This window comes from Somniosus microcephalus, chromosome 8 (assembly GCF_052327205.1).
Source record: "Somniosus microcephalus isolate GS21.2 chromosome 8, FLI_Smic_1.0, whole genome shotgun sequence".
Classification (NCBI taxonomy): domain Eukaryota; kingdom Metazoa; phylum Chordata; class Chondrichthyes; order Squaliformes; family Somniosidae; genus Somniosus; species Somniosus microcephalus.
The window spans coordinates 101,109,453-101,136,406 of record NC_140994.1 but is presented as its reverse complement, the minus strand read 5'-3'; the positions used below and the strand labels follow the sequence as shown (position 1 = coordinate 101,136,406).

The window sequence follows — 26,954 nt, the reverse complement described above, 5'->3', positions numbered from 1 at the left end:
ATAGGATCGGGTGCTGATGGGGTGGGATGGGGAGGTGATGGGGTGGGATGGGATAGGGAGGTGATTGGGTGGGATGGGAAGGTGATGGGGTGGGATGGGGAGGTGATGGGGTGGGATGGGTTGGGATGGGGAGGTGATGGGGTGTGTGGGGAGGTGATGGGGTGGGATGGGATGGGATAGGGAGGTGATGTGGTGGGATGGGATGGGATGTAATGGGGAGGTGCTGGGGTGGGATGGGATAGGGAGGTGATAGGGTGGGATGGGAATTTGATGCGTGGGATGGGATAGGGAGGTGATGGGGTTGGATGGGTTGAGATGGGATGCGGAGGTGATGGGGAGGTGATGGGATAGGATGTGGTGGTGATGAGGATGGTATGGGATGGGGAGGTGATGGGATGCGATGGGGAGGTGATGGGGTGGGATGGGGATGGGATGTGATGGGGAGATGATGGGATGGAATGGGATGGAGTGGGATGGGGATGTGATGGGGTGGGATGGGATGGGGAGGTGTTGGGGTGGGATGGGGAGGTGATGGGATAGGATGGGGTGGGATGGGGAGGTGATGAGGTGGGATGTGATGGGGAGATGATGGGTTGGGATGGGCTGGGGAGGTGATGGGGTGGGATGGGATGGGATGGAATGGGGAGATGATGGATTGGGTTGGGATGTGATGGGGAGGTGATGGGGTGGCATGGGATGGGATGGGGAGGTGATGGTTTGGGATGGGATGGGATGGGGAGGTGTTGAGGTGGGATGGGATGGGGAGGTGATGGGGTGGGATGGGGAGGTGCTGGAATGGGATGGGGAGGTGATGGGGTGGGATGGGGAGGTGATGGGGTGCGAAACGATAGGGAGGTGATGAGGCGGGATGGGGAGGTGATGGGGTGTGATGGGATGGGGAGGTGATGGGGTGGGATGGGATTGGATGGGGAGGTGATAGGGTGGGATGCGATGGGATGGGGAGGTGATGGGGTGGGATGGGATGGGGAGGTGATGGGGTGGGATGGGGTGGGGTGGGGAGGTGATGGGGTGGGATGGGATGGGGAGGTGATGGGGTGGGATGGGATGGAGAGGTGATGGGGTGGGATGGAATGGGATGGGGAGGTGATGGGGTGGGATGGGGTGGGGTGGGGAGGTGATGGGGTGGGATGGGATGGGGAGGTGATGGTGTGGGGTGGGATGGAGAGGTGATGGGGTGGGATGGAATGGGATGGGGAGGTGATGGGGTGGATGGGGAGGTGATGGAGTGTGATAGGATAGGGAGGTGATGGGGTGGGATGGGGAGGTGATGGGGTGTGATGGGATGGGGAGGTGATGGGTTGGGATGGGGAGGTGATGGAATGGGATAGCGAGGCGATGGGGCGGGATAGGGAGGTGATGGGTTGGGATGGGATGGGATGGGATGGGATGGGGAGGTGATGGGGTGGGATGGGATGGGGAGGTGATGGGGTGGGTGGGGAGTTGATGGGGTGGGATGGGATGTGATGAGATAGGGAGGTGATGGGGTGGGATGGGATGGTGAGGTGATGGGGTGGGATGGGATAGGGAGGGATGGGGAGGTGATGGGTGGGATCGGATGGGATAGGGAGGTGATGGGGTTGGATGGGTTGGGATGGGATGGGATGGGGAGGTGATGGGGTGTGATGGGGAGGTGATGGGATAGGATGGGGAGGTGATGAGGATGGGGAGGTGAAGAAATGCAATGGGGAGGTGGTGGGGTGGGATGGGAATGGGATGGGATGGGGAGATGATGGGATGGGATGCGATGGGGTGGGATGGGGAGGTGATGGGCAGGATGGGATGGGGAGGTGATGGAGTGGGATGGGGAGGTGATGGGATGGGGAGGTGATGGGATGCGATGGGGTGGTGATGGGGTTGGATGGGGATGGGATGGGATGGGGAGATGATGGGATGGGATGCGATGGGGTGGGATGGGGAGGTGATTGCGTGGGAAGGGATGGGATGGGGAGGTGATGGGGTGGGATGGGATGGGATGGGATGTGATGGGGAGGTGATGGGTTGGGATGGGTTGGGATGGGATGGGGACGTGGAGGGGTCGGATGGGATGGGATGGGGTGGTGATGGGGTGGGATGCGGAGGTGATGGGGTGGGATGGGGTGAGATGGAATGGGGAGGTGATGGGATGGGGAGTTAATGGGGTGGGATGGGATGGGGAGGTGATGGGGTGGGATGGGATGGGGAGGTGATGGGGTGGGATGGGATGGGGAGGTGATGGGGTGGGATGGGATTGGGAGGTGATGGGGTGGGATGGGGAGGTGATGGGGTGGGATGGGATGGGATAGGGAGGTGATGGGGTTGGATGGGTTGGGATGGGATGGGGAGGTGATGGGGTGTGATGGGGAGGTGATGGGATAGGATGGGGAGGTGATGATGATGGGAGGTGATGGGATGCGATGGGGAGGTGATGGGATGGGATGGGGATGGGATGGGATGGGGAGATGATTGGATGGGATGGAATGGGGTGGGATGGGATGGGGAGGTGATGGGGTGGGATGGGGTGGTGGTGGGATGGGGAGGTGATGGGGTGGGATGGGATGTGATGGGGAGGTGATGGGGTGGCATGGGATGGGATGGGGAGGTGATGGGCTGGGATGGGATGCGATGGGAAGGTGATGCGGTGGGATGGGATTGGATTGGGAGGTGATGAGGTGGGTGGGGAGGTGATGGAGTGGGATGGGGTGGGATGGGGAGGTGATGGGGTGGGATGGGATGGGAAGGTGATGTGGTGGGATGGGATGGGGAGGTGATGGGGTGCGATAGGATAGGGAGGTGATGGGGTGGGATGGGATGGGATGGGGAGGTGATGGGGTTGGTGGGGAGGTGATGGGGTGGGATGGGATGGGATGGGATGGGGAGGTGGTGGGCTAGGATGGGATGGGATGGGGAGGTGATGGGGTGGGATGGGATGGGATGCGGAGGTGATGGGGTGGGATGGGGAGGTGATGGGGTGGGATGTGATGGGATGGGGAGGTGATGGGGTGGGATGGGGAGGTGATGGGGTGCGATAGGATAGGGAGGTGATGAGGCAGGATGGGGAGGTGATGGGGTGGGATGGGATGGGGAGGTGATGGGGTGGGATGGGATGGGGAGTTGATGGGGTGGGATGGAATGGGATGGGGAGGTGATGGGGTGGATGGGGAGGTGATGGAGTGAGATGGGGTGGGATGGGGAGGTGATGGGGTGGGATGGGATAGGGAGGTGATAGGGAGGGATGGGAAGTTGATGGGTGGGATGGGATGGGATAGGGAGGTGATGGGTTTGGATGGGTTTGGATGGGATGGGGAGGTGATGGGGTGTGATGGGGAGGTGATGGGATAGGATGTGGTGCTGGTGAGGATGGTATGGGATGGGGAAGTGATGGGATGCAATGGGGAGGTGATGGGGTGGGATGTGGATGGGATGGGATGGGGAGATGATGGGATGGGATGGGATGTGGTGGGATGGGGAGGTGATGGGGTTGGATGGAATGGGATGGGGACGTGATGGGGTGGGATTGGATGGGATGGGGAGGTGATGGGGTGGGATGGGGAGGTGATGGGGTGGGATGGGATGGGATGGAGTGGGATGGGGTGGGATGGGGATGTGATGGGGCGGAATGGGGAGGTGTTGTGGTGCAATAGGATAGGGAGGTGATGGGGTGGGATGGGGAGGTGATGGGGTGGGAAGGGATGGGGAGGTGATGGGGTGGCATGGGATGGGATGGGGAGGTGATGGATTGGGATGGAGTTTGATGGGGCGTTGATGGGGTGGCATGGGATGGGTTGGGGAGGTGATGGTTTTGGATGGGATGGGATGGGGAGGTGATTAGGTGGGATGGGGAGGGAATGGAATGCGATGGGGAGGTGATGGGGTGGGATGGGGATGTGATGGGGTGGGATGGGATGGGATGGGGAGGTGATGGGGTGGGATGGGATGGGATGGGGAGGTGATGGGGTGGGATGCGGAGGTGATGGAATGGGATGGGGAGGTGATGGGGTGGGATGGGGAGGTGAGCGATGGGATGGGATAGGGAGGTGATGGGTTGGGGTGGGATGGGATGGGGAGGTGATGGGGTGGGATGGGATAGGGAGGTGATAGGGTGGGATGGGGAGGTGATGGGATGGGATGGGATGGGATAGGGAGGTGATGGGGTTGGATGGGTTGGGATGGGATGGGGAGGTGATGGGGTGTGATGGGGAGGTGATGGGATAGGATGGGGAGGTGATGAGGATGGTATGGGATGGGGAGGTGATGGGATGCGATGGGGAGGTGATGGCGTGTTATGTGGATGGGATGGGGAGATGATGGGATGGGATGGGATGGGGTGGGATGGGGATGTGATGGGGTGGGATGGGGAGGTGATGGGGTTGGATGGGATGGGATGGGGAGGTGATGGGGTGGGATGGGGAGGTGATGGGATAGGATGGGGTGGGATGGGGAGGTGATGAGGTGGGATGTGATGAGGCGGTGATGGGGTGGGAGGTGATGGGGTGTGATGGGGAGGTGATGGGATAGGATGGGGTGGGATGGGGAGGTGATGAGGTCGGATGTGATGGGGTGGGATGGGATGGGGAGGTGGTGGGGTGGGATGGGATGGGATGGGGTGGGGAGGTGATGGGGTGGGATGGTTTGGGATGGGATGGGGAGGTGATGGGGTGGGATGGGATGGGCTGGGGAGGTGATGGGGTGGGATGGGGAGGTGATGGGGTGGAATGGGGTGGGATGGAATGGGATGGGATGGGGTGGGGTGGGATGGGGAGGGGATGGGGAGGTGATGGGGTTGGATATGATGGGGAGGTGATGGGGTGGGAAGGGATGTGATGGGGAGGTGATGGGATGGGATGGGATGGGGAGGTGACTGTTTCAGGTGGGATAGTTTGGGGAGGTGATGGAGTGGGATGGGGAGGTGATGGGGTGGGATGGGATGGGGAGATGATGGGGTCGGTTTGGGTGGGATGCGGATGGGGAGGTGATGGATGGGATGGGATGGGTTTGTGATGGGGTTGGATGGGATGGGATGGGAATGGGGAAGTGATGGGGTGGGATGCGATGGGGAGGGGAGGTGATGGGGTGGGATGGGATGGGGAGGTGATGGGTTGGCGTGGGATGGGATGGGGAGGTGATGTGGTGGGATTCGATGGGATGGGATGGGGATGTGATGGGGTGGGATGGATTGGGATGGGATGGGGAGGTGATGGGTTGGGTGGGGAGGTGATTGAGTGGGATGGGGTGGGATGGGGAGGTGATGGGGTGGGATGGGATGGGAAGGTGATGGGGTTGGATGGGATGGGGAGGTGATGTGGTGGGATGGGATGGGATGGGGAGGTGATGGGGTGGGTGGGGAGGTGATGGAGTGGGATGGGGAGGGATGGGGAGGTGATGCGGTGGGAAGGGATGGGATGGGGAGGTGATGGGGTGGGATGGGATGGGATGGGGAGGTGATGGGGTAGGTGGGGAGGTGATGGAGTGGGATGGGGTGGAGAGGTGATGGGGTGGGTCAGGATGGGGAGGTGATGGGGTGCGATAGAATAAGGAGGTGATGGGGTGGGATGGGGAGGTAATGGGGTGGGATGGGATGGGGAGTTGATGGGGTGGGATGGGGAGGTGATGGAATGGGATTGTGAGGTGATGGGGTGGGATGGGGAGGTGATGGGGTGGGATGGGATGGGATGGGATGGGGAGGGGATGGGATGGGATGGGGAGGTGATGGGGTGGGTGGGGAGTTGAAGGGGTGGGATGGGACGGGATGGGATAGGGAGGTGATGGGGTGGGATGGGATGGGATGGGGAGGTGATGGGGTGGGATGGGATAGGGAGGTGATAGGGTGGGATGTGGAGGTGATGAGGTGGGGTGGAATGGGATAGGGAGGTGATGGGTTGTGATGGGGAGGTGATGGGATAGGATGGGGAGGTGATGAGGATGTTATGGGATGGGGAGGTGATGGGATGCAATGGGGAGGTGATGGGGTGGGATGAAAATGGGATGGGATGGGTTGGGGTGGGATTGGGATGTGATGGGGTGGGATGGGGTGGGATTGGGAGGTGTTGGGGTGGGATGGGATGGGATGGGGAGGTGATGGGGTGTGATGGGGAGGTGATGGGAAACGATGGGTGGGGAGGTGATGAGGTCGGATGTGATGGGGTGGGATGGGATGGGGAGGTGGTGGGGTGGGATGGGATGGGATGGGGTGGGGAGGTGATGGGGTGGGATGGTTTGGGATGGGATGGGGAGGTGATGGGGTGGGATGGGATGGGCTGGGGAGGTGATAGGGTGGGATGGGATGGGGTGGTGATGGGTTAGGATGGGGAGGTGATGGGGTGGGATGGGATGGGATGGGGTGGGGAGGTGATGGGGTGGGATGGGTTGGGATGGGATGAGGAGGTGATTGGGTGGGATAGGATGGGATGGGGTGGTGATGGGGTGGGATGGGGAGGTGGTGGGTTGGGATGGGGTGGGATGGAATGGGATGGGATGGGGAGTTTATGAGGTGGGTTGGATGGGGAGGTGATAGGGTGGGATGGGATGGGGAGGTGATGGGTTTGGATGTGATGGGGAGGTGATGGGTTGGGATGTATGGGATGGGGAGGTGATGGGATGGGATGGGACGGGGAGGTGATTGTTTGGGGTGGGATAGGTTGGGTAGTTGATGGGGTGGGAAGGGGAGGTGATGGGGTGGGATGGGATGGGGAGGTGATGGGGTGGGGTTGGGTGGGATGCGGATGAGGTGGGGTGGGATCCGGATGGGGAGGTGATGGATGGGGTGGGATTGGGAGGTGATGGGGTTGGATGGGATGGGATGGGATGGGATGGGAATGGGGAGGTGATAGGCTGGGATGAAATGGGTAGGGATGGGGAGGTGAATGGGTGGGATGGATTGGGATGGATGGGGAGGTGATGGGGTGGGATGGGATGGGGAGGTGATGGGGTGGTGTGGGATGGGATGGGGAGGTGATGGGGTGGGATGAGATGGGATGGGATGGAGAGGTGATGGGGTGGGATGGATTGGGATGGGATGGGGATGTGATGGGGTGGGATGGTGTGGGATGGGAAGGTGATGGGTGGGATGGGATGGGAAGGTGATGGGGTTGGATGGGATGGGGAGGGGATGGGGTGGGATGGGATGGGGAGGTGATGGGGTGGGTGGGGAAGTGATGGATTTGGATGGGGAGTGATGGGGAGGTGATGGGGTGGGATGGGATGGGGAGGTGATGGGGTGGGATGGGATAGGGAGGTGATAGGGTGGGATGGGGAGGTGATGAGGTGCGATGGGATGGGGAGGTGATGGGGTTGGATGGGGAGGTGATGGAATGGGATGGGGAGGTGATGGGGAGGGATGGGGAGGTGATGGGATGGGATGGGAAGGTGATGGGATGGGGAGGTGATGGGGTGGGATGGGATGGGATGGGGAGGTGATGGGGTGGCATGGTATGGTATGGGGAGGTGATGGGGTGGGATGGGATGGGATGGGGAGGTGATGGGGTGGGATGGGATGGGGAGGTGATGGGTGGGTGTGGAGGTGATGGAGTGGGATGGGATGGGGAGGTAATGGGGTGGGACGGGATGGGGTGCGATAGGATAGGGAGGTGATGGGGTGGGATGGGGAGCTGATGGGGTGGGATGGGATGGGGAGGTGATGGGGTGGGATGGGGTGGGATGGGGAGGTGATGGGGTGCGATAGGATAGCGAGGTGATGAGGTGGGATGGGGAGGTGATGGGGTTGGATGTGATGGGGAGTTGATGGGGTGGGATGGGATGGGATGGGGAGGTGATGGGATGGGATGGGGAGGTGATTGTTTGGGGTGGGATTGGTTGGGGAGTTGATGGGGTGGGATGGGGAGGTGTTGGGGTGGGATGGGATGGGGAGGTGATGGGGTGGGGTTGGGTGGGATGCGGATGGGGAGGTGATGGGGTGGGATGGGGAGGTGATGGGATAGGATGGGGTGGGATGGGGAGGTGATGCGGTGGGATTTGATGGGGAGATGATGGGGTGGGCTGGGATGGGGAGGTGATGGGGTTGGATGGGATGGGATGCGGTGGGGTGGGATGTGGATGGGGAGGTGATGGATGGGGTGGGATTGGGAGGTGATGGGGTTGGATGGGATGGGATGGGATGGGAATGGGGAGGTGATGGGCTGGGATGAAATGTGGAGGGATGGGGAGGTGATGGGTTGGGATGGCTGGGATGGGATGGGGAGGAGATGGGGTGGGATGGGATGGGGAAGTGATGGTGTGGTGTGGGATGGGCTGAGGAGGTGATGGGGTGGGATGAGATGGGATGGGATGGGGAGGTGATGGGGTGGGATGGATTGGGATGGGATGGGGAGGTGATGGGGTGGGTGGGGAGGTGATGGAGTGGGATGGGATGGGGAAGTGATGGGGTGGGATGGGATGGGTAGTTGATGGGGTTTGATGGGATGGGGAGGTGATGGGGTGGGATGGGGAGGTGATGGAATGGGATGTGATGGTATGGCAAGGTAATGGGGTGGGAAGGGATGGGATGGGGAGGTGATGGGATGGGATGGGATGGGGAGGTGATGGGGTGGGATGGGATGGGATAGGGAGGTGATGGGGTTGGATGGATTGGGATGGGATGGGGAGGTGATGGGGTGGGATGGGGTGTTGATGTGATAGGATAGGGAGGTGATGAGGATGGGATGGGATGGGATGGGGAGGTGATGTGATGGGATGGGGTGGGAAGGGGTGGGATGGAATTGGATGGGATGGGGATGTGATGGGGTGGGGTGGGATGGGGAGGTGATGGGGTGAGATGGAATGGGGAGGTGATGGGGTTGGATGGGATAGAATGGGGAGGTGGGGTGGGATGGGGAGCTGATGGGATAGGATGGGGTGGGATGGGGAGGTGATGAGTTGGGATGTGATAGGGAGGTGATGGGGTGGGATGGGATGGTGAGGTGATGGGGTGGGATGGGATGGGGAGGTGATGGGGTGGGATGGGATGGGATGTGGTGGGGAGGTGATGGGGTGGGATGGGTTGGGATGGGATGGGGAGGTGCTGGGATGGGATGGGATGGGATGGGGAGGTGATGGGGTGGGATGGGTGGGATGGAATGGGATGGGATGGGAAGGTGATGGGGTGGGGTGGGATGGGGATGGGGAGGTGATGGGCTGTGATGGGTTGGGGAGGTGATGGTGTGGGATGGGATGGGATGGGGTGGCAAGGTGATTTTGTGGGATGGGATGGGGAGGTGATGGGGTGGGATGGGATGGGATGGGGAGGTGATGGGATGGGATGGATTGGGGAGGTGATGGTGTGGGATGGGATGGGATGGGGTGGCAAGGTGATTTTGTGGGATGGGATGGGGAGGTGATGGGGTGGGATGGGATGGGATGGGGAGGTGATGGGATGGGATGGGTTGGGGAGGTGATAGTTTGGGGTAAATAGGTTGGGGAGGTGATGGGGTGGGATGGGGAGGTGATGGGATGGGATGGGATCGGATGGGATGGGATGGGGTGTTGTGGGATGCGGATGGGGAGGTGATGGATGGGATGGGATGGGGAGGTGATGGTGTTGGATGGGATGGGATGGGAATGGGGAGGTGGTGGGTTGGGATGGGATGGGGAGGTGATGGGGTGGGATGGGATGGGATGGGGAGGTGATGGGGTGGGATGAGATGGGACGGGATGGGGAGGTGATGGGGTGGGATGGGATGGGATGGGATGGGGAGGTGATGGGGTGGGTGGGGAGGTGAAGGAGTGGGATGGGGTGGGATGGGGAGGTGATGGGGTGGGTTGGGATGGGAAGGTGATGGGGTTGGATGGGATGGGGAGGTGATGGGGTGCGATAGGATAGGGATTAAATGGGTGGGATGGGGAGTTGATGGGGTGGGATGGGGAGGTGATGTGGTGGAATGGGGAGGTGATGGAATGGGATGGGATGGGATGGGGAGGTGATGGGGTGGGATGGGATGGGATAGGGAGGTGATGGGGTTGGAAGGATTGGGATGGGATGGGGAGGTGATGGGGTGGGATGGGTAGTTGATGTGATAGGATGGGGAGGTGATGAGTATGGTATGGTATGGGATGGGGAGGTGATGGGATGGGATGGGCTGGGATGGAGAGGTGATGGGGTGGGATGGGATGGGATGGGGAGGTGGGGTGGGATGGGGAGCTGATGGGATTGGTTGGGGTGGGATGGGGAGGTGATGAGTTGGGATGTGATGGGGAGGTGATGGGGTGGGATGGGATGATGAGGTGATGGGGTGGGATGGGATGGGATGTGGTGGGGAGGTGATGCGGTGGGATGGGTTGGGATGAGATGGGGAGGTGCTGGGGTGGGATGGGATGGGATGGGAAGGTGATGGGGTGGGATGGGGAGGTGATGGGGTGGGATGGGGTGGGATGGAATGGGATGGGATGGGTAGGTGATGGGGTGGGGTGGGATGGGGATGGGGAGGTGATGGGGTGTGATGGGTTGGGGAGGTGATGGGGTTGGATGTGATGGGGAGGTGATGGGGTGGGATGGGATGGGATGGGGAAGTGATGGTGTGGGATGGGATGGGGTGGCAAGGTGATGGTGTGGGATGGGATGGGGAGGTGATGGGGTGGGATGGGATGGGATGGGGAGGTGATGGGATGGGTTGGGGAGGTGATTGTTTGGGGTGGATAGGTTGGGGAGGTGATGGGGTGGGATGGGATGGGGAGGTGATGGAGTGGGGTTGGGTGGGATGCGGATGGGGAGGTGATGGATGGGATGGGATGGGGAGGTGATGTGGTAGGATGGGATGGGGTGGGGTGGGATGCGGATGGGGAGGTGATGGATGGGATGGAATGGGGAGGTGATGGGGTTGGATGGGATGGGATGGGATGGGAATGGGGAGGTGATGGGATGGGATGAGATAGGGAGGGGAGGTAATTGGGGTGGGATGGGATGGGATGGGGAGGTGATGGGGTGGGCTTGGGTGGGATGCGGATGGGGAGGTGATGGATGGGATGGGATGGGGAGGTGATGTGGTAGGATGGGATGGGATGCGGTGGGGTGGGATGCGGATGGGGAGGTGATGGATGGGATGGGATGGGGAGGTGATGGGGTTGGATGGGATGGGATGGGATGGGAATGGGGAGGTGATGGGATGGGATGAGATAGGGAGGGGAGGTGATGGGGTGGGATGGGATGGGGAGGTGATGGGGTGGGATGGGATGGGATGGGGAGGTGATCGTGTGGGATGAGATGGGATGGGATGGGGAGGTGATGTGGTGGGGTGGGATGGGAAGGTGATGGGGTTGGATGGGATGGGGAGGTGATGGGGTGGGATGGGGAGGTGATGGAATGGGATGGGGAGGTGATGGGATGGGATGAGATAGGGAGGGGAGGTAATTGGGGTGGGATGGGATGGGATGGGGAGGTGATGGGGTGGGCTTGGGTGGGATGCGGATGGGGAGGTGATGGATGGGATGGGATGGGGAGGTGATGTGGTAGGATGGGATGGGATGCGGTGGGGTGGGATGCGGATGGGGAGGTGATGGATGGGATGGGATGGGGAGGTGATGGGGTTGGATGGGATGGGATGGGATGGGAATGGGGAGGTGATGGGATGGGATGAGATAGGGAGGGGAGGTGATGGGGTGGGATGGGATGGGGAGGTGATGGGGTGGGATGGGATGGGATGGGGAGGTGATGGTGTGGGATGAGATGGGATGGGATGGGGAGGTGATGTGGTGGGGTGGGATGGGAAGGTGATGGGGTTGGATGGGATGGGGAGGTGATGGGGTGGGATGGGATGGGATCAGGAGGTGATGGGGTGTGTGGGGAGGTGATGGAGTGGGATGGGGTGGGATGGGGAAGTGATGGGGTGGGATGGGATGGGGAGGTGATGGGGTGGGATGGGATGGGGAGGTGATGGGGTGGGATGGGATGGGGAGGTGGTGGGGTGGGATAGGATAGGGAGGTGATGGGGTGGGATGGGGAGGTGATGAGGTGGGATGGGATGGGGAGGTGATGGGGTGGGATGGGGAGGTGATGGAATGGGATGGGGAGGTGATGGGGAGGGATGGGGAGGTGATGGTGTGGGATGGGTTGGGATGGGGAGGTGATGGGGTGGGATGGGATGGCATGGTGAGGTGATGGGGTGGGATGCGATGGGATGGGGAGGTGATGGGTGGGTGGGGATGTGATGGGGTGGGATGGGATGGGGAGGTGATGGGGTGGGGTTGGGTGGGATGCGGATGGGGTGGGGTGGGATGCGGATGGGGAGGTGATGGATGGGGTGGGATTGGGAGGTGATGGGTGATATACCTATCAATTCGTCCAATGAAAAGCGACGAGTTAAGAAAGTAACTATAGGTTTTTATTGACTAAATAACAGAGCCCACCCTCGTGGGTGATCGGATCCAAGAAGGAGGAATACCAGCCAGTCGACCACCTTTATACCTGGGCAGGTAGGTGGAGCCATGGGCGGAGTCGGCAGTGGTCAGCCCAGGTATAGCAGCGTGACAAGAGGCGACCTCGTACAGTGATACAACAATGTGAACAGTGATAACTATAGGGAAACGATCTAACAGTGATAACTATCGTGTAACGATAGTGAACGGTAAAAGTGGTTTACCACATTCACCCCTTGTTTAGATTTGAGTCCGGCGGGGTGAAGTGTACTACCAGTTCTGGTATGTCAGTCTGTCCGGAGGCCTCGTAAGCCTGTCTGATCGTCGCAGCGGCGGTGTTGCGTTCTCCGGTGTTAATGCTGGCGTCTGCGAGGTAGGCGAAGGCTCTTGGGGTTCCGGCGTACCGTCTACCTGGGCTGGAATTGGGGGGGTGGTGGGGGGCGGTAAAGGTGGTGTCTCCGGAGTGCCCGAGGGTGCGAGGTCTCGTAAGGAGACTGTGTCCTCCCGCCCGTCTGGGTATGCCACGTAGGCGTACTGGGGGTTGGCGTGCAGGAGGTTCACCCTCTCGACCAGGGGGTCCGTTTTATGGGCCCTCACGTGCTTTCGCAGCAAGACAGGCCCCGGAGAGGTCAGCCAGGTTGGTAGCGTGGTTCCCGTAGTCGACTTCCTGGGGAAAACAAACATTCATTCATGGGGGGTGGCGTTAATGGCAGTGCAAAGTAGTGACCGGATGGAATGCAGCACCGCCGGGAGGACCTCCTGCCAGCGAGAGGTTGGGAGGCCCTTAGACATTAAGGCTAAGAGGACGGCCTTCCATACCGTCGCGTTCTCTCTTTCCACCTGGCCGTTCCCTCGGGGGTTGTAGATGGTGGTCCTGCTAGTGGCGATGCCTCTCGCTAGTAGGAACTGACGGAGTTCCTCGCTCATGAAGGAGGCGCCCCGGTCACTATGTATATAGTTTGGGAACCCGAACAAGGCAAAGAGGTCGTTCAGGCATTTAACGACCGTGGTGCTGGTCATGTCTGGGCAGGGGAAGGCAAAGGGGAAACGGGAGTACTCATCAACAATGTTGAGGAAGTACACATTACGGTCAGAGGACGGGAGGGGCCCCTTAAAATCGATGCTCAAGCGCTCGAAGGGGCGGGTGGCCTTGATCAGGCTTGCTCTGTCCGGCCTAAAGTAGTGCGGTTTGCACTCGGCACAGGTCTGGCAGTTCCTGGTCATGGTCCTGACCTCCTCGATGGAGTAGGTCAGGTTGCGGGCCTTAATGAAGTGGTAAAGCCTGGTGACCCCGGGGTGGCAGAGGTCGTTGTGGAGGGTCTGAAGTCTATCAATTTGCGCGCTGGCGCATGTAATTCGCGATAGAGCGTCAGGGGGTTCGTTCAGCTTACCAGGCCGGTACAAGATATCATAATCGTAGGTGGATAGCTCGATTCTCCACCTCAAGATCTTGTCGTTCTTGATTTTACCCCTCAGCTTGTTATTAAACATAAAAGCGACCGAACGCTGGTCGGTGAGGAGGGTAAATCGCTTGCCTGCGAGGTAATGCCTCCAGCGGCGTACCGCCTCCACAATCGCCTGGGCCTCCTTCTCGACCGAAGAGTGTCGGATCTCAGGGCCCTGTAGGGTCCTTGAGAAGAAGGCCACCGGTCTCCCCTCCTGGTTGAGGGTAGCGGCTAGGGCGAAGTCGGATGCATCGCTCTCCACTTGGAAGGGGATGGACTCATCCACTGCATGCATAGTGGCCTTAGCAATGTCTCCCCTGATGAGGGAGAAGGCCGCGCGCGCTTCTTCCGTAAGGGGGAAGGAGGTGGACTTCATGAGGGGTCTGGCTTTGTCCGCATAATTCGGCACCCATTGGGCATAGTAGGCGAAGAGCCCCAGGTTTCTCTTCAGCGCCTTTGGACAGTGGGGAAGGGGTAGCTCCATGAGGGGACGCATTCTTTCGGGATCGGGGCCGATGATTCCGTTCTCTACTACGCAGCCGAGGATGGCAAGGCGCGAGGTGTTAAACACACATTTCTCCTTATTGTAGGTGAGGTTCAGCCGTTGGGCCGTATGGAGGAATCTTTCCAGATTAGCGTCATGGTCTTGCCGGTCGCGGCCGCAGATGGTGACGTTATCTAGATAGGGGAACGTGGCTTGCAGCCCGTTCTGGTCAACCATCCGGTCCATCTCCCTTTGGAAGACCGAAACCCCGTTGGTGACGCCGAAGGGGACCCTAAGGAAGTGGTAGAGGCGGCCATTCGCCTCGAAGGCGGTATACTGGCGGTCCTCGGGGCGGATAGGGAGTTGGTGGTAGGCCGACTTAAGGTCGATGGTAGAGAATACACGGTATTGAGCAATCTGATTGACCATATCAGATATGCGGGGAAGGGGGTATGCGTCCAGCTGGGTGTACCGGTTTATGGTTTGGCTGTAGTCGATGACCAGGCGGTTTTTATTGCCGGTCTTAACGACTACAACCTGGGCACGCCAGGGGCTGCTGCTCCCCTCGATGATGCCCTCCTTCAGGAGACGCTGCACCTCAGAGCTAAGCTAATGAAAGCTCTGTCCCCGGAGCTGTACCGCCTGCTCTTGGTAGCGACGGGTTTGCAGTCGGGGGTGAGGTTAGCGAACAGGGAAGGTGGCGGGACCTTGAGGGTGGATAGGCCGCAGGTGTTACGCGGTGGGCGATTTAAAGGCTGCTGGTTGTCGACTGTGAGCGGGGGGAGGGGTCCACCATATGCTAGAGTGACGCTTTGGAGGTGGGATTGAAAATCCAGCCCTAGTAGGACGGCAGCGCATAGCTGGGGCAGGACGAGGAGTTTAAAGTTTTTATACTCCGTGCCCTTAACCGACAGGGTCACAACACAGTAGCCGCTGATGTCTGTGGTGTGGGACCTCGATGCCATCGAGATCCGGTTGCGCGTTGGCTGGACAGTGAGGGAGTAGTGGCTCACCGTGTCTGGATGTATGAAGCTCTCCGTGCTTCCGCTGTCGAACAGGCAGGTCGTGGCGTGGCCGTCTACTTTGATGTCCATCATTGACTTGGACAGCTGATGCGGGCGAGCTTGGTCTAGTGTGACGGAGGCTAGTGTGTGGCTGAGCGGGTCGCTGTAGTCTGTAGGTGAAGCGGTCGTCAGGTCTGGAGGTAAGGTGGCGGTCAAGCGTGGTGGGTAAAATGGAGGCGCCCACGAGGTGGGGCAAAATGGTGGAGAAGATGGCTGCCCCCACAACCCACATGAGGCACTGCTGGCGTCGGTTGCCTGGATCAAAGATGGCCACCCCCATTGCTCACCTGTGGCCTTGATAGAAGATGGCCGCCCCCACAGTTCGCATGAGGCACTGCTGGCCTCTGCTGCTCTCCCTCTGCAGGCCTTCGCGAAGTGGCCTTTCTTCAGGCAGCTGGAGCACATCGCGTTTTTGGCTGGGCAGCGCGACCTCGGGTGTTTCGCCTGCCCACAGAAGAAGCAGCCGGCGGCCCGGTCGCGGGGGTCCGAAGTCGCAGCCGGTACCGGGGATGGTGGTCCCGATCGGGTCCGGGACGCCGACGCTGAGGTAGGTCCCGGGGGCGGCGCTACGAGGGGTATTGCGGTCGGGGTCGGGCCCGAGTCCCAGAGTCGCGAACTGTACCTGGAATACACCTCGAGGTCCCGCTGGGTCACTTCTAGGGAGTAGGCCAAGGCTGCAGCTGTGTTCAGGTCGAGGTCCTTTGATTCCAGCAGTCTCTGCCGTGAGTAGTCGGACCGAAGGCCTTTCACGAAGGCATCACAGATGTTATCTTCAGTGTTTTCTGCAGCCGATACTGCTTTAAAGTCACAGTCCCTGCCGAGTGTTCGTAGCGCCCGTAAAAATTCAGCTACAGACTCTCCTGGCTGTTGCGGGCGGGATCTTAGGAGGTGTCTGGCATACATGGAATTTACCGGGCTCCGGTACTGCTGTTTCAGAAGATTGATAGCGGCCTCGTAAGTAGTAATGTCCTGGATGAGTGCGTATACTTTAGGGCTCGCTTGGGCGGTCAGAACTCTCAGTTTGGATCTCTGAGGGACGCCGGATTCTTCCAGGTAGGATTCGAAGCAGCACAGCCAGTGTTTGAAGTCGAGGGCTGCGTTTGTTGCTTGTGGGTTTAGATCCAGGTACGGTGGTTTGAGGGCTCGCAGCCAAGCCGGCTGCTGTGGCTGTTGTAGCTGGGCGTCTGGCTGGTCGTTTGGCTGCTCCGTTGACTGGTTGTTTGGCTGCTCAAGTGACGACATTTTAAAATTTAGTCAATAAAATTGATATACCTATCAATTCGTCCAATGAAAAGCGACGAGTTAAGAAAGTAACTATAGGTTTTTATTGACTAAATAACAGAGCCCACCCTCGTGGGTGATCGGATCCAAGAAGGAGGAATACCAGCCAGTCGACCACCTTTATACCTGGGCAGGTAGGTGGAGCCATGGGCGGAGTCGGCAGTGGTCAGCCCAGGTATAGCAGCATGACAAGAGGCGACCTCGTACAGTGATACAACAATGTGAACAGTGATAACTATAGGGAAACGATCTAACAGTGATAACTATAGTGTAACGATAGTGAACGGTAAAAGTGGTTTACCACAATGGGGTTGGATGGGATGGGATGGGATGGGAATGGGGAGGTGATAGGCTGGGATGAAATGGGTAGGGATGGGGAGGTGAATGGGTGGGATGGATTGGGATGGATGGGGAGGTGGGGTGGGATGGGATGGGGAGGTGATGGGGTGGTGTGGGATGGGATGGGGAGGTGATGGGGTGGGATGAGATGGGATGGGATGGGGAGGTGATGGGGTGGGATGGATTGGGATGGGATGGGGAGGTGATGTGGTGGGATGGGAAGGTGATGGGTGGGATGGGATGGGAAGGTGATGGGGTTGGATGGGATGGGGAGGGGATGGGGTGGGATGGGATGGGATGGGGAGGTGATGGGGTGGGTGGGGAGGTGATGGATTTGGATGGGGAGGGATGGGGGTGATGGGGTGGGATGGGATGGGGAGGTGATGGGGTGGGATGGGATGGGGAGGTGATGGGGTGCGATAGGATAGGGAGGTGATAGGGTGGGATGGGGAGGTGATGAGGTGCGATGGGATGGGGAGGTGATGGGGTGGGATGGGATGGGGAGGTGATGGGGTGGGATGGGATGGGGAGGTGATGGGGTGCGATAGGATAGGGAGGTAATAGGGTGGGATGGGGAGGTGATGAGGTGCGATGGGATGGGGAGGTGATGGGGTTGGATGGGATGGGATGGGATTGGAATGGGGAGGTGATGGGATGGGATGAGATAGGGAGGGGAGGTGATGGGGTGGGATGGGATGGGGAGGTGATGGGGTGGGATGGGATGGGATGGGGAGGTGATGGGGTGGGATGAGATGGGATGGGATGGGGAGGTGATGTGGTGGGATGGGATGGGAAGGTGATGGGGTTGGATGGGATGGGGAGGTGATGGGGTGGGATGGGATGGGATCAGGAGGTGATGGGGTGTGTGGGGAGGTGATGGAGTGGGATGGGGTGGGATGGGGAAGTGATGGGGTGGGATGGGATGGGGAGGTGATGTGGTGGGATGGGATGGGAAGGTGATGGGGTTGGATGGGATGTGGAGGTGATGGGGTGGGATGGGATAGGATCAGGAGGTGATGGGGTGTGTGGGGAGGTGATGGAGTGGGATGGGGTGGGATGGGGAAGTGATGGGGTGGGATGGGATGGGGAGGTGATGGGGTGGGATAGGATAGGGAGGTGATGGGGTGGGATGGGGAGGTGATGAGGTGGGATGGGATGGGGAGGTGATGGGGTGGGATGGGGAGGTGATGGAATGGGATGGGGAGGTGATGGGGAGGGATGGGGAGGTGATGGTGTGGGATGGGATGGGATGGGGAGGTGATGGGGTGGGATGGGATGGGATGGTGAGGTGATGGGGTGGGATGCGATGGGATGGGGAGGTGATGGGTGGGTGGGGAGGTGATGGGGTGGGATGGGATGGGGAGGTGATGGGGTGGGGTTGGGTGGGATGCGGATGGGGTGGGGTGGGATGCGGATGGGGAGGTGATGGATGGGGTGGGATTGGGAGGTGATGGGGTTGGATGGGATGGGATGGGATGGGAATGGAGAGGTGATGGGCTGGGATGAAATGGGTAGGGATGGGGAGGTGAATGGCTGGGATGGATTGGGATGGATGGGGAGGTGATGGGGTGGGATGAGATGGGGAGGTGATGGAGTGGGATGGATTGGGATGGGATGGGGAGGTGATGGGGTGGGATGGGAAGGTGATGGGTGGGATGGGATGGGAAGGTGATGGGGTTGGATGGGATGGGGAGGGGATGGGGTGGGATGGGATGGGATGGGGAGGTGATGGGGTGGGATGGGATGGGGAGGTGATGGGGTGGGATGGGATGGGGAGGTGATGGGGTGCGATAGGATAGGGAGGTGATAGGGTGGGATGGGGAGGTGATGAGGTTCGATGGGATGGGGAGGTGATGGAATGGGATGGGGAGGTGATGGGGAGGGGTGGGGAGGTGATGGGATGGGATGGGGAGGTGATGGGATGGCGAGGTGATGGGGTGGGATGGGATGGGATGGGGAGGTGATGGGGTGGCATGGTATGGTATGGGGAGGTGATGGGGTGGGATGGGATGGGATGGGGAGGTGATGGGGTGGGATGGGATGGGGAGGTGATGGGTGGGTGTGGAGGTGATGGAGTGGGATGGGATGGGGAGGTAATGGGGTGGGACGGGATGGGGTGCGATAGGATAGGGAGGTGATGGGGTGGGATGGGGAGCTGATGGGGTGGGATGGGATGGGGAGCTGATGGGGTGGGATGGGATGGGATGGGAAGGTGATGGGGTGGGATGGGGTGGGATGGGATGGGAATGGGGAGGTGATGGGCTGGGATGAAATGCGGAGGGATGGGGAGGTGATGGGGTGGGATGGATTGCGATGGGATGGGGAGGAGATGGGGTGGGATGGGATGGGGAAGTGATGGGGTGGTGTGGGATGGGCTGGGGAGGTGATGGGGTGGGATGAGATGGGATGGGATGGGGAGGTGATGGGGTGGGATGGATTGGGATGGGATGGGGAGGTGATGGGGTGGGTGGGGAAGTGATGGGGTGGGATGGGATGGGTAGTTGATGGGGTTTGATGGGATGGGGAGGTGATGGGGTGGGATGGGATGGGATGGGGAGGTGATGGGGTGGGTGGGGAGGTGATGGATTGGGATGGGGAGGGATGGGGAGGCGATTGGGTGGGACGGGATGGGGAGGTGATGGGGTGCGATAGGATAGGGAGGTGATGGGTTGGGATGGGATGGGGAGGTGATGGGGTGGGATGGGATGGGATGGTGATGGGGTGCGATAGGATAGGGAGCTGATGGGTTGGGATGGGATGGGGAGGTGATGGGGTGGGATGGGATGGGATGTGGACGTGATGGGGTGGGATGAGATGGGATGGGATGGGGGGGTGATGGGGTGGGATGGGATGGGGAAGTGATGGGGTGGGTGGGGAGGTGATGGAGTGGGATGGGGAGGTGATGGGGTGGGATGGGATGGGAAGGTGATGTGGTTGGGTGGGATGGGGAGGTGATGGGGTGTGATAGGATAGGGATTAAATGGGTGGGATGGGGAGTTGATGGGGAGGGATGGGATGTGATGTGGTGGGATGGGGAGGTGATGGAATGGGATGTGATGGTATGGCAAGGTAATGGGGTGGGAAGGGATGGGATGGGGAGGTGATGGGATGGGATGGGATGGGGAGGTGATGGGGTGGGATGGGATGGGATAGGGAGGTGATGGGGTTGGATGGATTGGGATGGGATGGGGAGGTGATGGGCAGGATGGGGTGTTGATGTGATAGGATAGGGAGGTGATGAGGATGGGATGTGATGGGATGGGGAGGTGATGTGATGGGATGGGGTGGGATGGGGTGGGATGGAATTGGATGGGATGGGGATGTGATGGGGTGGGGTGGGATGGGGAGGTGATGGGGTGAGATGGAATGGGGAGGTGATGGGGTTGGATGGGATAGGATGGGGAGGTGGGGTGGGATGGGGAGCTGATGGGATAGGATGGGGTGGGATGGGGAGGTGATGAGTTGGGATGTGATAGGGAGGTGATGGGGTGGGATGGGTTGGTGAGGTGATGGGGTGGGATGGGATGGGATGTGGTGGGGAGGTGATGGGGTGGGATGGGTTGGGATGGGATGGGGAGGTGCTGGGGTGGGATGGGATGGGATGGGGAGGTGATGGGGTGGGATGGAATGGGATGGGATGGGAAGGTGATGGGGTGGGGTGGGATGGGGATGGGGAGGTGATGGGGTGTGATGGGTTGGGGAGGTGATGGTGTGGGATGGGATGGGATGGGGTGGCAAGGTGATTTTGTGGGATGGGATGGGGAGGTGATGGGGTGGGATGGGATGGGATGGGGAGGTGATGGGATGGGATGGGTTGGGGAGGTGATTGTTTGGGGTAAATAGGTTGGGGAGGTGATGGGGTGGGATGGGGAGGTGATGGGGTGGGATGGGATCGGATGGGATGGGATGGGGTGTTGTGGGATGCGGATGGGGAGGTGATGGATGGGATGGGATGGGGAGGTGATGGTGTTGGATGGGATGGGATGGGAATGTGGAGGTGATGGTGTGGGATGGGATGGGTAGGGGAGGTGATGGGTTGGGATGGGATGGGGAGGTGATGGGGTGGGATGGGATGGGATGGGGAGGTGATGGGGTGGGATGAGATGGGATGGTGATGGGGTGGGATGGGATGGGATGGGATGGGGAGGTGATGGGGTGGGTGGGGAGGTGAAGGAGTGGGATGGGGTGGGATGGGGAGGTGATGGGGTGGGATGGGATGGGATGGGGAGGTGATGGGGTGGGATGAGATGGGATGGGATGGGGAGGTGATGGGGTGGGCTGGGATGGGATGGGATGGGGAGGTGATGGGGTGGGTGGGGAGGTGAAGGGGTGGGATGGGGTGGGATGGGGAGGTGATGGGGTGGGATGGGATGGGAAGGTGATGGGGTTGGATGGGATGTGGAGGTGATGGGGTGCAATAGGATAGGGATTAAATGGGTGGGATGGGGAGTTGATGGGGTGGGATGGGGAGGTGATGTGGTGGAATGGGGAGGTGATGGAATGGGATGGGATGGGATGGGGAGGTGATGGGGTGGGATGGGATGGGATAGGGAGGTGATGGGGTTGGAAGGATTGGGATGGGATGGGGAGGTGATGGGGTGGGATGGGTAGTTGATGTGATAGGATGGGGAGGTGATGAGTATGGGATGGGATGGGATGGGGAGGTGATGGGATGGGATGGGCTGGGATGGAGAGGTGATGGGGTGGGATGGGATGGGTGGGGAGGTGATGGGGGTGGGATGGGGAGGTGATGGGGTGGGATGGGGGTGGGATGGAATGGTTGGTGATGGGGTGGGGTGGGATGGGGATGGGGAGGTGATGGGGTGTGATGGGTTGGGCAGGTGATGGGGTTGGATGTGATGGGGTGGTGATGGGGTGGGATGTGATGGGGAGGTGATGGGGTGGGATGGGATGGGATGGGGAAGTGATGGTGTGGGATGGGATGGGATGGGGTGGCAAGGTGATGGTGTGGGATGGGATGGGGAGGTGTGGGTGGGATGGGATGGGGAGGGGTGTGGATGGGTTGGGTGGGGAGGTGATTGTTTGGGGTGGATGGTGGGGAGGTGATGGGGTGGATGGGATGGGGAGGTGATGGAGTGGGGTTGGGTTGGATGGGATGGGGTGGTGATGGTTGGGATGGGATGGGGAGGTGATGTGGTAGGATGGGATGGGATGGGGTGGGGTGGGATGCGGATGGGGATGGTGATGGATGGGATGGGATGGTGAGGTGATGGGGTTGGATGGGTGGGTGGGATGGGATGGGAGGTGATGGGATGGGCTGAGATAGGGAGGGGTGGTGATTGGGGTGGGATGGGATGGGGAGGTGTGGGGTGGGATGGGATGGGATGGGATGGGGAGGTGTTGGGGTGGGGTTGGGTGGATGCGGATGGGAGGTGATGGATGGGATGGGATGGGGAGGTGATGTGGTAGGATGGGATGGGATGCGGTGGGGTGGGACGTGGATGGGGAGGTGATGGATGGATGGGATGGGGAGGTGATGGGGTTGGATGGGATGGGATGGGATGGGAATGGGGAGGTGATGGGATGGGATGAGATAGGGAGTGGAGGTGATGAGGTGGGATGGGATGGGTAGGGGAGGTGATGGGTTGGGATGGGATGGGGTGGTGATGGGGTGGATGGGATGGGATGGGGAGGTGATGGGGTGGGATGAGTTGGGATGGTGATGGGGTGGGATGGGATGGGATGGGATGGGGAGGTGATGGGGTGGGTGGGGAGGTGAAGGAGTGGGATGGGGTGGGATGGGGAGGTGATGGGGTGGGATGGGATGGGATGGGGAGGTGATGGGGTGGGATGAGATGGGATGGGATGGGAGGTGATGGGGTGGGCTGGGATGGGATGGGATGGGGGGTGATGGGGTGGGTGGGGAGGTGATGGGGTGGGATGGGGGTGGATGGGGGAGGTGATGGGGTGGGATGGGATGGGAGGTGATGGGGTTGGATGGGTTGTGGAGGTGATGGGGTGCAATAGGATAGGGATTAAATGGGTGGGATGGGGTGTTGTTGGGTGGGATGGGGAGGTGATGTGGTGGAATGGGGAGGTGATGGAATGGGATGGGATGGGATGGGGAGGTGATGGGGTGGGATGGGATGGGATAGGGAGGTGATGGGGTTGGAAGGATTGGGATGGGATGGGGAGGTGATGGGGTGGGATGGGTAGTTGATGTGATAGGATGGGGAGGTGATGAGTATGGGATGGGATGGGATGGGGAGGTGATGGGATGGGATGGGCTGGGATGGAGAGGTGATGGGGTGGGATGGGATGGGATGGGGAGGTGATGGGGTGGGATGGGGAGGTGATGGGGTGGGATGGGGTGGGATGGAATGGGTAGGTGATGGGGTGGGGTGGGATGGGGATGGGGAGGTGATGGGGTGTGATGGGTTGGGCAGGTGATGGGGTTGGATGTGATGGGGAGGTGATGGGGTGGGATGTGATGGGGAGGTGATGGGGTGGGATGGGATGGGATGGGGAAGTGATGGTGTGGGATGGGATGGGATGGGGTGGCAAGGTGATGGTGTGGGATGGGATGGGGAGGTGATGGGGTGGGATGGGATGGGATGGGGAGGTGATGGGATGGGTTGGGGAGGTGATTGTTTGGGGTGGATAGGTTGGGGAGGTGATGGGGTGGAATGGGATGGGGAGGTGATGGAGTGGGGTTGGGTTGGATGCGGATGGGGAGGTGATGGATGGGATGGGATGGGGAGGTGATGTGGTAGGATGGGATGGGATGGGGTGGGGTGGGATGCGGATGGGGAGGTGATGGATGGGATGGGATGGTGAGGTGATGGGGTTGGATGGGATGGGATGGGATGGGAATGGGGAGGTGATGGGATGGGCTGAGATAGGGAGGGGAGGTGATTGGGGTGGGATGGGATGGGGAGGTGATGGGGTGGGATGGGATGGGATGGGATGGGGAGGTGATGGGGTGGGGTTGGGTGGGATGCGGATGGGGAGGTGATGGATGGGATGGGATGGGGAGGTGATGTGGTAGGATGGGATGGGATGCGGTGGGGTGGGACGTGGATGGGGAGGTGATGGATGGATGGGATGGGGAGGTGATGGGGTTGGATGGGATGGGATGGGATGGGAATGGGGAGGTGATGGGATGGGATGAGATAGGGAGTGGAGGTGATGAGGTGGGATGGGATGGGGAGGTGAAGGGGTGGGATGGGATGGGATAGGGAGGTGATGGGGTAGGATGAGATGGGATGGGATGGGGAGGTGATGTGGTGGGATGGGATGGGAAGGTGATGGGGTTGGATGGGATGGGGAGGTGATGGGGTGGGATGGGATGGGATCAGGAGGTGATGGGGTGTGTGGGGAGGTGATGGAGTGGGATGGGGTGGGATGGGGAAGTGATGGGGTGGGATGGGATGGGGAGGTGATGGGGTGGGATGGGATGGGGAGGTGATGGGGTGGGATAGGATAGGGAGGTGATGGGGTGGGATGGGGAGGTGATGAGGTGGGATGGGGAGGTGATGGAATGGGATGGGGAGGTGATGGTGTGGGATGGGATGGGATGGGGAGGTGATGGGGAGGTGATGGTGTGGGATGGGATGGGATGGGGAGGTGATGGGGTGGGATGCGATGGGATGGGGAGGTGATGGGTGGGTGGGGAGGTGATGGGGTGGGATGGAGTGGGATGGGGAGTTGATGGGATGGGATGGGGAGGTGATGGGGTGCGATAGGATAGTGAGGTGATGAGCTGGGATGGGGAGGTGATGGGGTAGGAAGGGATGGGGAGGTGATGGGATTGGGAGGTGATGTGGTGGGAAGGGATGGGGAGGTGATGGGGTGGGATGGGATGGGATGGAGATGTGATTGGGTGGGATGGGATGGGGAGGTGATGGGGTGGGTGTGGAGGTGATGGAGTGGGATGGGATGGGGAGGTGATGGGGTGGGACGGGATAGGGAGGTCATGGGGTGGGATGGGATGGGATGGGGAGGTGATGGGATGGGTTGGAATGGGGAGGTGATTGGGTGGGGTGGGATTGGTTGGGGAGGTAATGGGGTGGGATGGGGAGGTGATGGGGAGGTGATGGGGTGGGATGGGATGGGCAGGTGATGGGGTGGGGTTGGGTGGGATGCAGATGGGGAGGTGATGGATGAGATGGGATGGGGATGTGATTGGGTTGGATGGGATGGGATGGGAATGGGGAGGTGATTGTGTGGGATGGGTTGGGGAGGGGAGGTGCTGGGGTGGGATGGGATGGGGAGGTGATGGGGTGGGATGGGATGGGATGGGGAGTTGATGGGATGGGATTTAATGGGGAGGTGATTGGGTGGGGTGGGATGGGTTGGGGAGTTGATGGGGTGGGATGGAGAGGTGATGGGGTGGGATGGGTTGGGGAGGTGATGGGGTGGGGTTGGGTGGGATGCGGATGGGGAGGTGATGGATGGGATGGGATGGGGAGGTGATGGGGCTGGATGGGATGGGATGGGATGGGATGGGGTGGGGTGGGATGCAGATGGGGAGGTGATGGATGGGATGGGATGGGGATGTGATTGGGTTGGATGGTATGGGATGGGATGGGAATGGGGAGGTGATGGGGTGGGATGGGATGGGGAGGGGTGGTGATGGGGTGGGATGGAGAGGTGATGCTGTTACTCACTGTGAGTTTCAGGAGAAAGAGTAAGTTTGGTGTGTCCTATATGCGGGGACAGCCTGGGATGTGGGGAGATGTTTGAGAGGTGTGCTGCTATTGTGGCTGTTTTTCGATTGGCTGAACCAATCTGAAAAGCGTAAGAGGTTTGTGCTATTCATGTATTTAAGGCACAGCGCGACTTGAAAGACTTATTACATGAATTTCTTCTGACGTGTCCTGTTGCTGAATTCCTGCTACACTATTTTACAATCATCTCAAACAAGAGTAACGCCACGTTCATCATTTGAAAAGTTGGCATCTCACTGTTTTTACACTGCATAGCACCATCATTGTTCCTGCAACCTCTGTTTGTGGAGTGTGGGGGTGTTGAGGGGTAGAGCGGCGGGCAGTCACATCTGGCATTATCTTTCAGGCTGAAGAAGTTGGCTGGAGGAGCCGAGGTTCTTCTGTTGCCTCCGGATGAGGAGCTGGGATCAGCAGCTCTGGGTACGGATGAGGGAGTGGACCTGTCGGAGTATGGAGATGATCGCTTATCAGGGGAGGACCACATATCTGGATTCGGAATCGATGGGATATCGGGAGACGATTCGATCGCTTACACAGATTTCCACTTTCCAGTTTCCGTCAAGAAGCCGGAGATACAAGAAGATGACGGCCAAGGAGAGGCTGAATGAAATCGGCCCGGGCAGTGTGAGGGAGGTTGGAAACACTGCCTCATTGCTCCGGGTTTGGCAACTTGAACTGATTTGGACACAAAACAGGGGAACGAGGAAAACAAAAATGCTAAACATTGCTGGGGAAATTGCCGACAATGTTTTTGATGTGGAATATATTAGAATACAAATTATAATAATATCTCCCGTCACCCAAAAACACATGAATTCAAACTATAAGTGTATCAAAAGCAGGGAATGTACAAATTATTCCAAACTATATGAAACATTCTGAATGCACAGATACCGATTCTATCGAATGAAACCTTTGGTTTTCAGACTAACACGCAGCTTGTGACTTGCTCTGTTTACCACTTTGTAGCAATCCTCCGTTTTCAAAGCTTATGTTTTCTATATGACAAGTTTTCAGAGTGTGACTTGTGATTTATTGTATATTTCAATTGTGGAAACTAAATGAAAAAAGTTAAACAAATTATTGCCAGTGTCCGTGTCATGTGGATTTTGACAATGTTTGAGAAGTGTTGATCCAGTGAATCCAAGATTTCACACTCCAGTTCTGTGCTGTTGGTACAGGGAAAAGTAAAACAAATGTTGTTAAATCAATGTTCTGATGAAAGGCCAACTTCCTCTGCCCATAGTCGCTACCTCATCTGCTGACACATTCCAGCAGCTCCTGGTTTGATTTCACACTTCCACCATCTACA

General features: G+C 59.5%; 1 protein-coding gene across 1 annotated transcript in view; it reads left to right on the top strand.

The window, feature by feature from the left end:
- Window positions 1–26,725, top strand: part of LOC147113727 (uncharacterized) — a 54,239-nt gene extending 27,514 nt beyond the window's left edge. Inside the window, exon 3 of the mRNA XM_085995044.1 lies at window positions 25,989–26,725. Within this exon, the coding sequence (XP_085851170.1) occupies window positions 25,989–26,250 (262 nt within the window). The 3' untranslated portion in view covers window positions 26,251–26,725. The remainder of the gene's footprint in view (window positions 1–25,988) is intronic.
- Window positions 26,726–26,954: the final 229 nt, after the last annotated feature.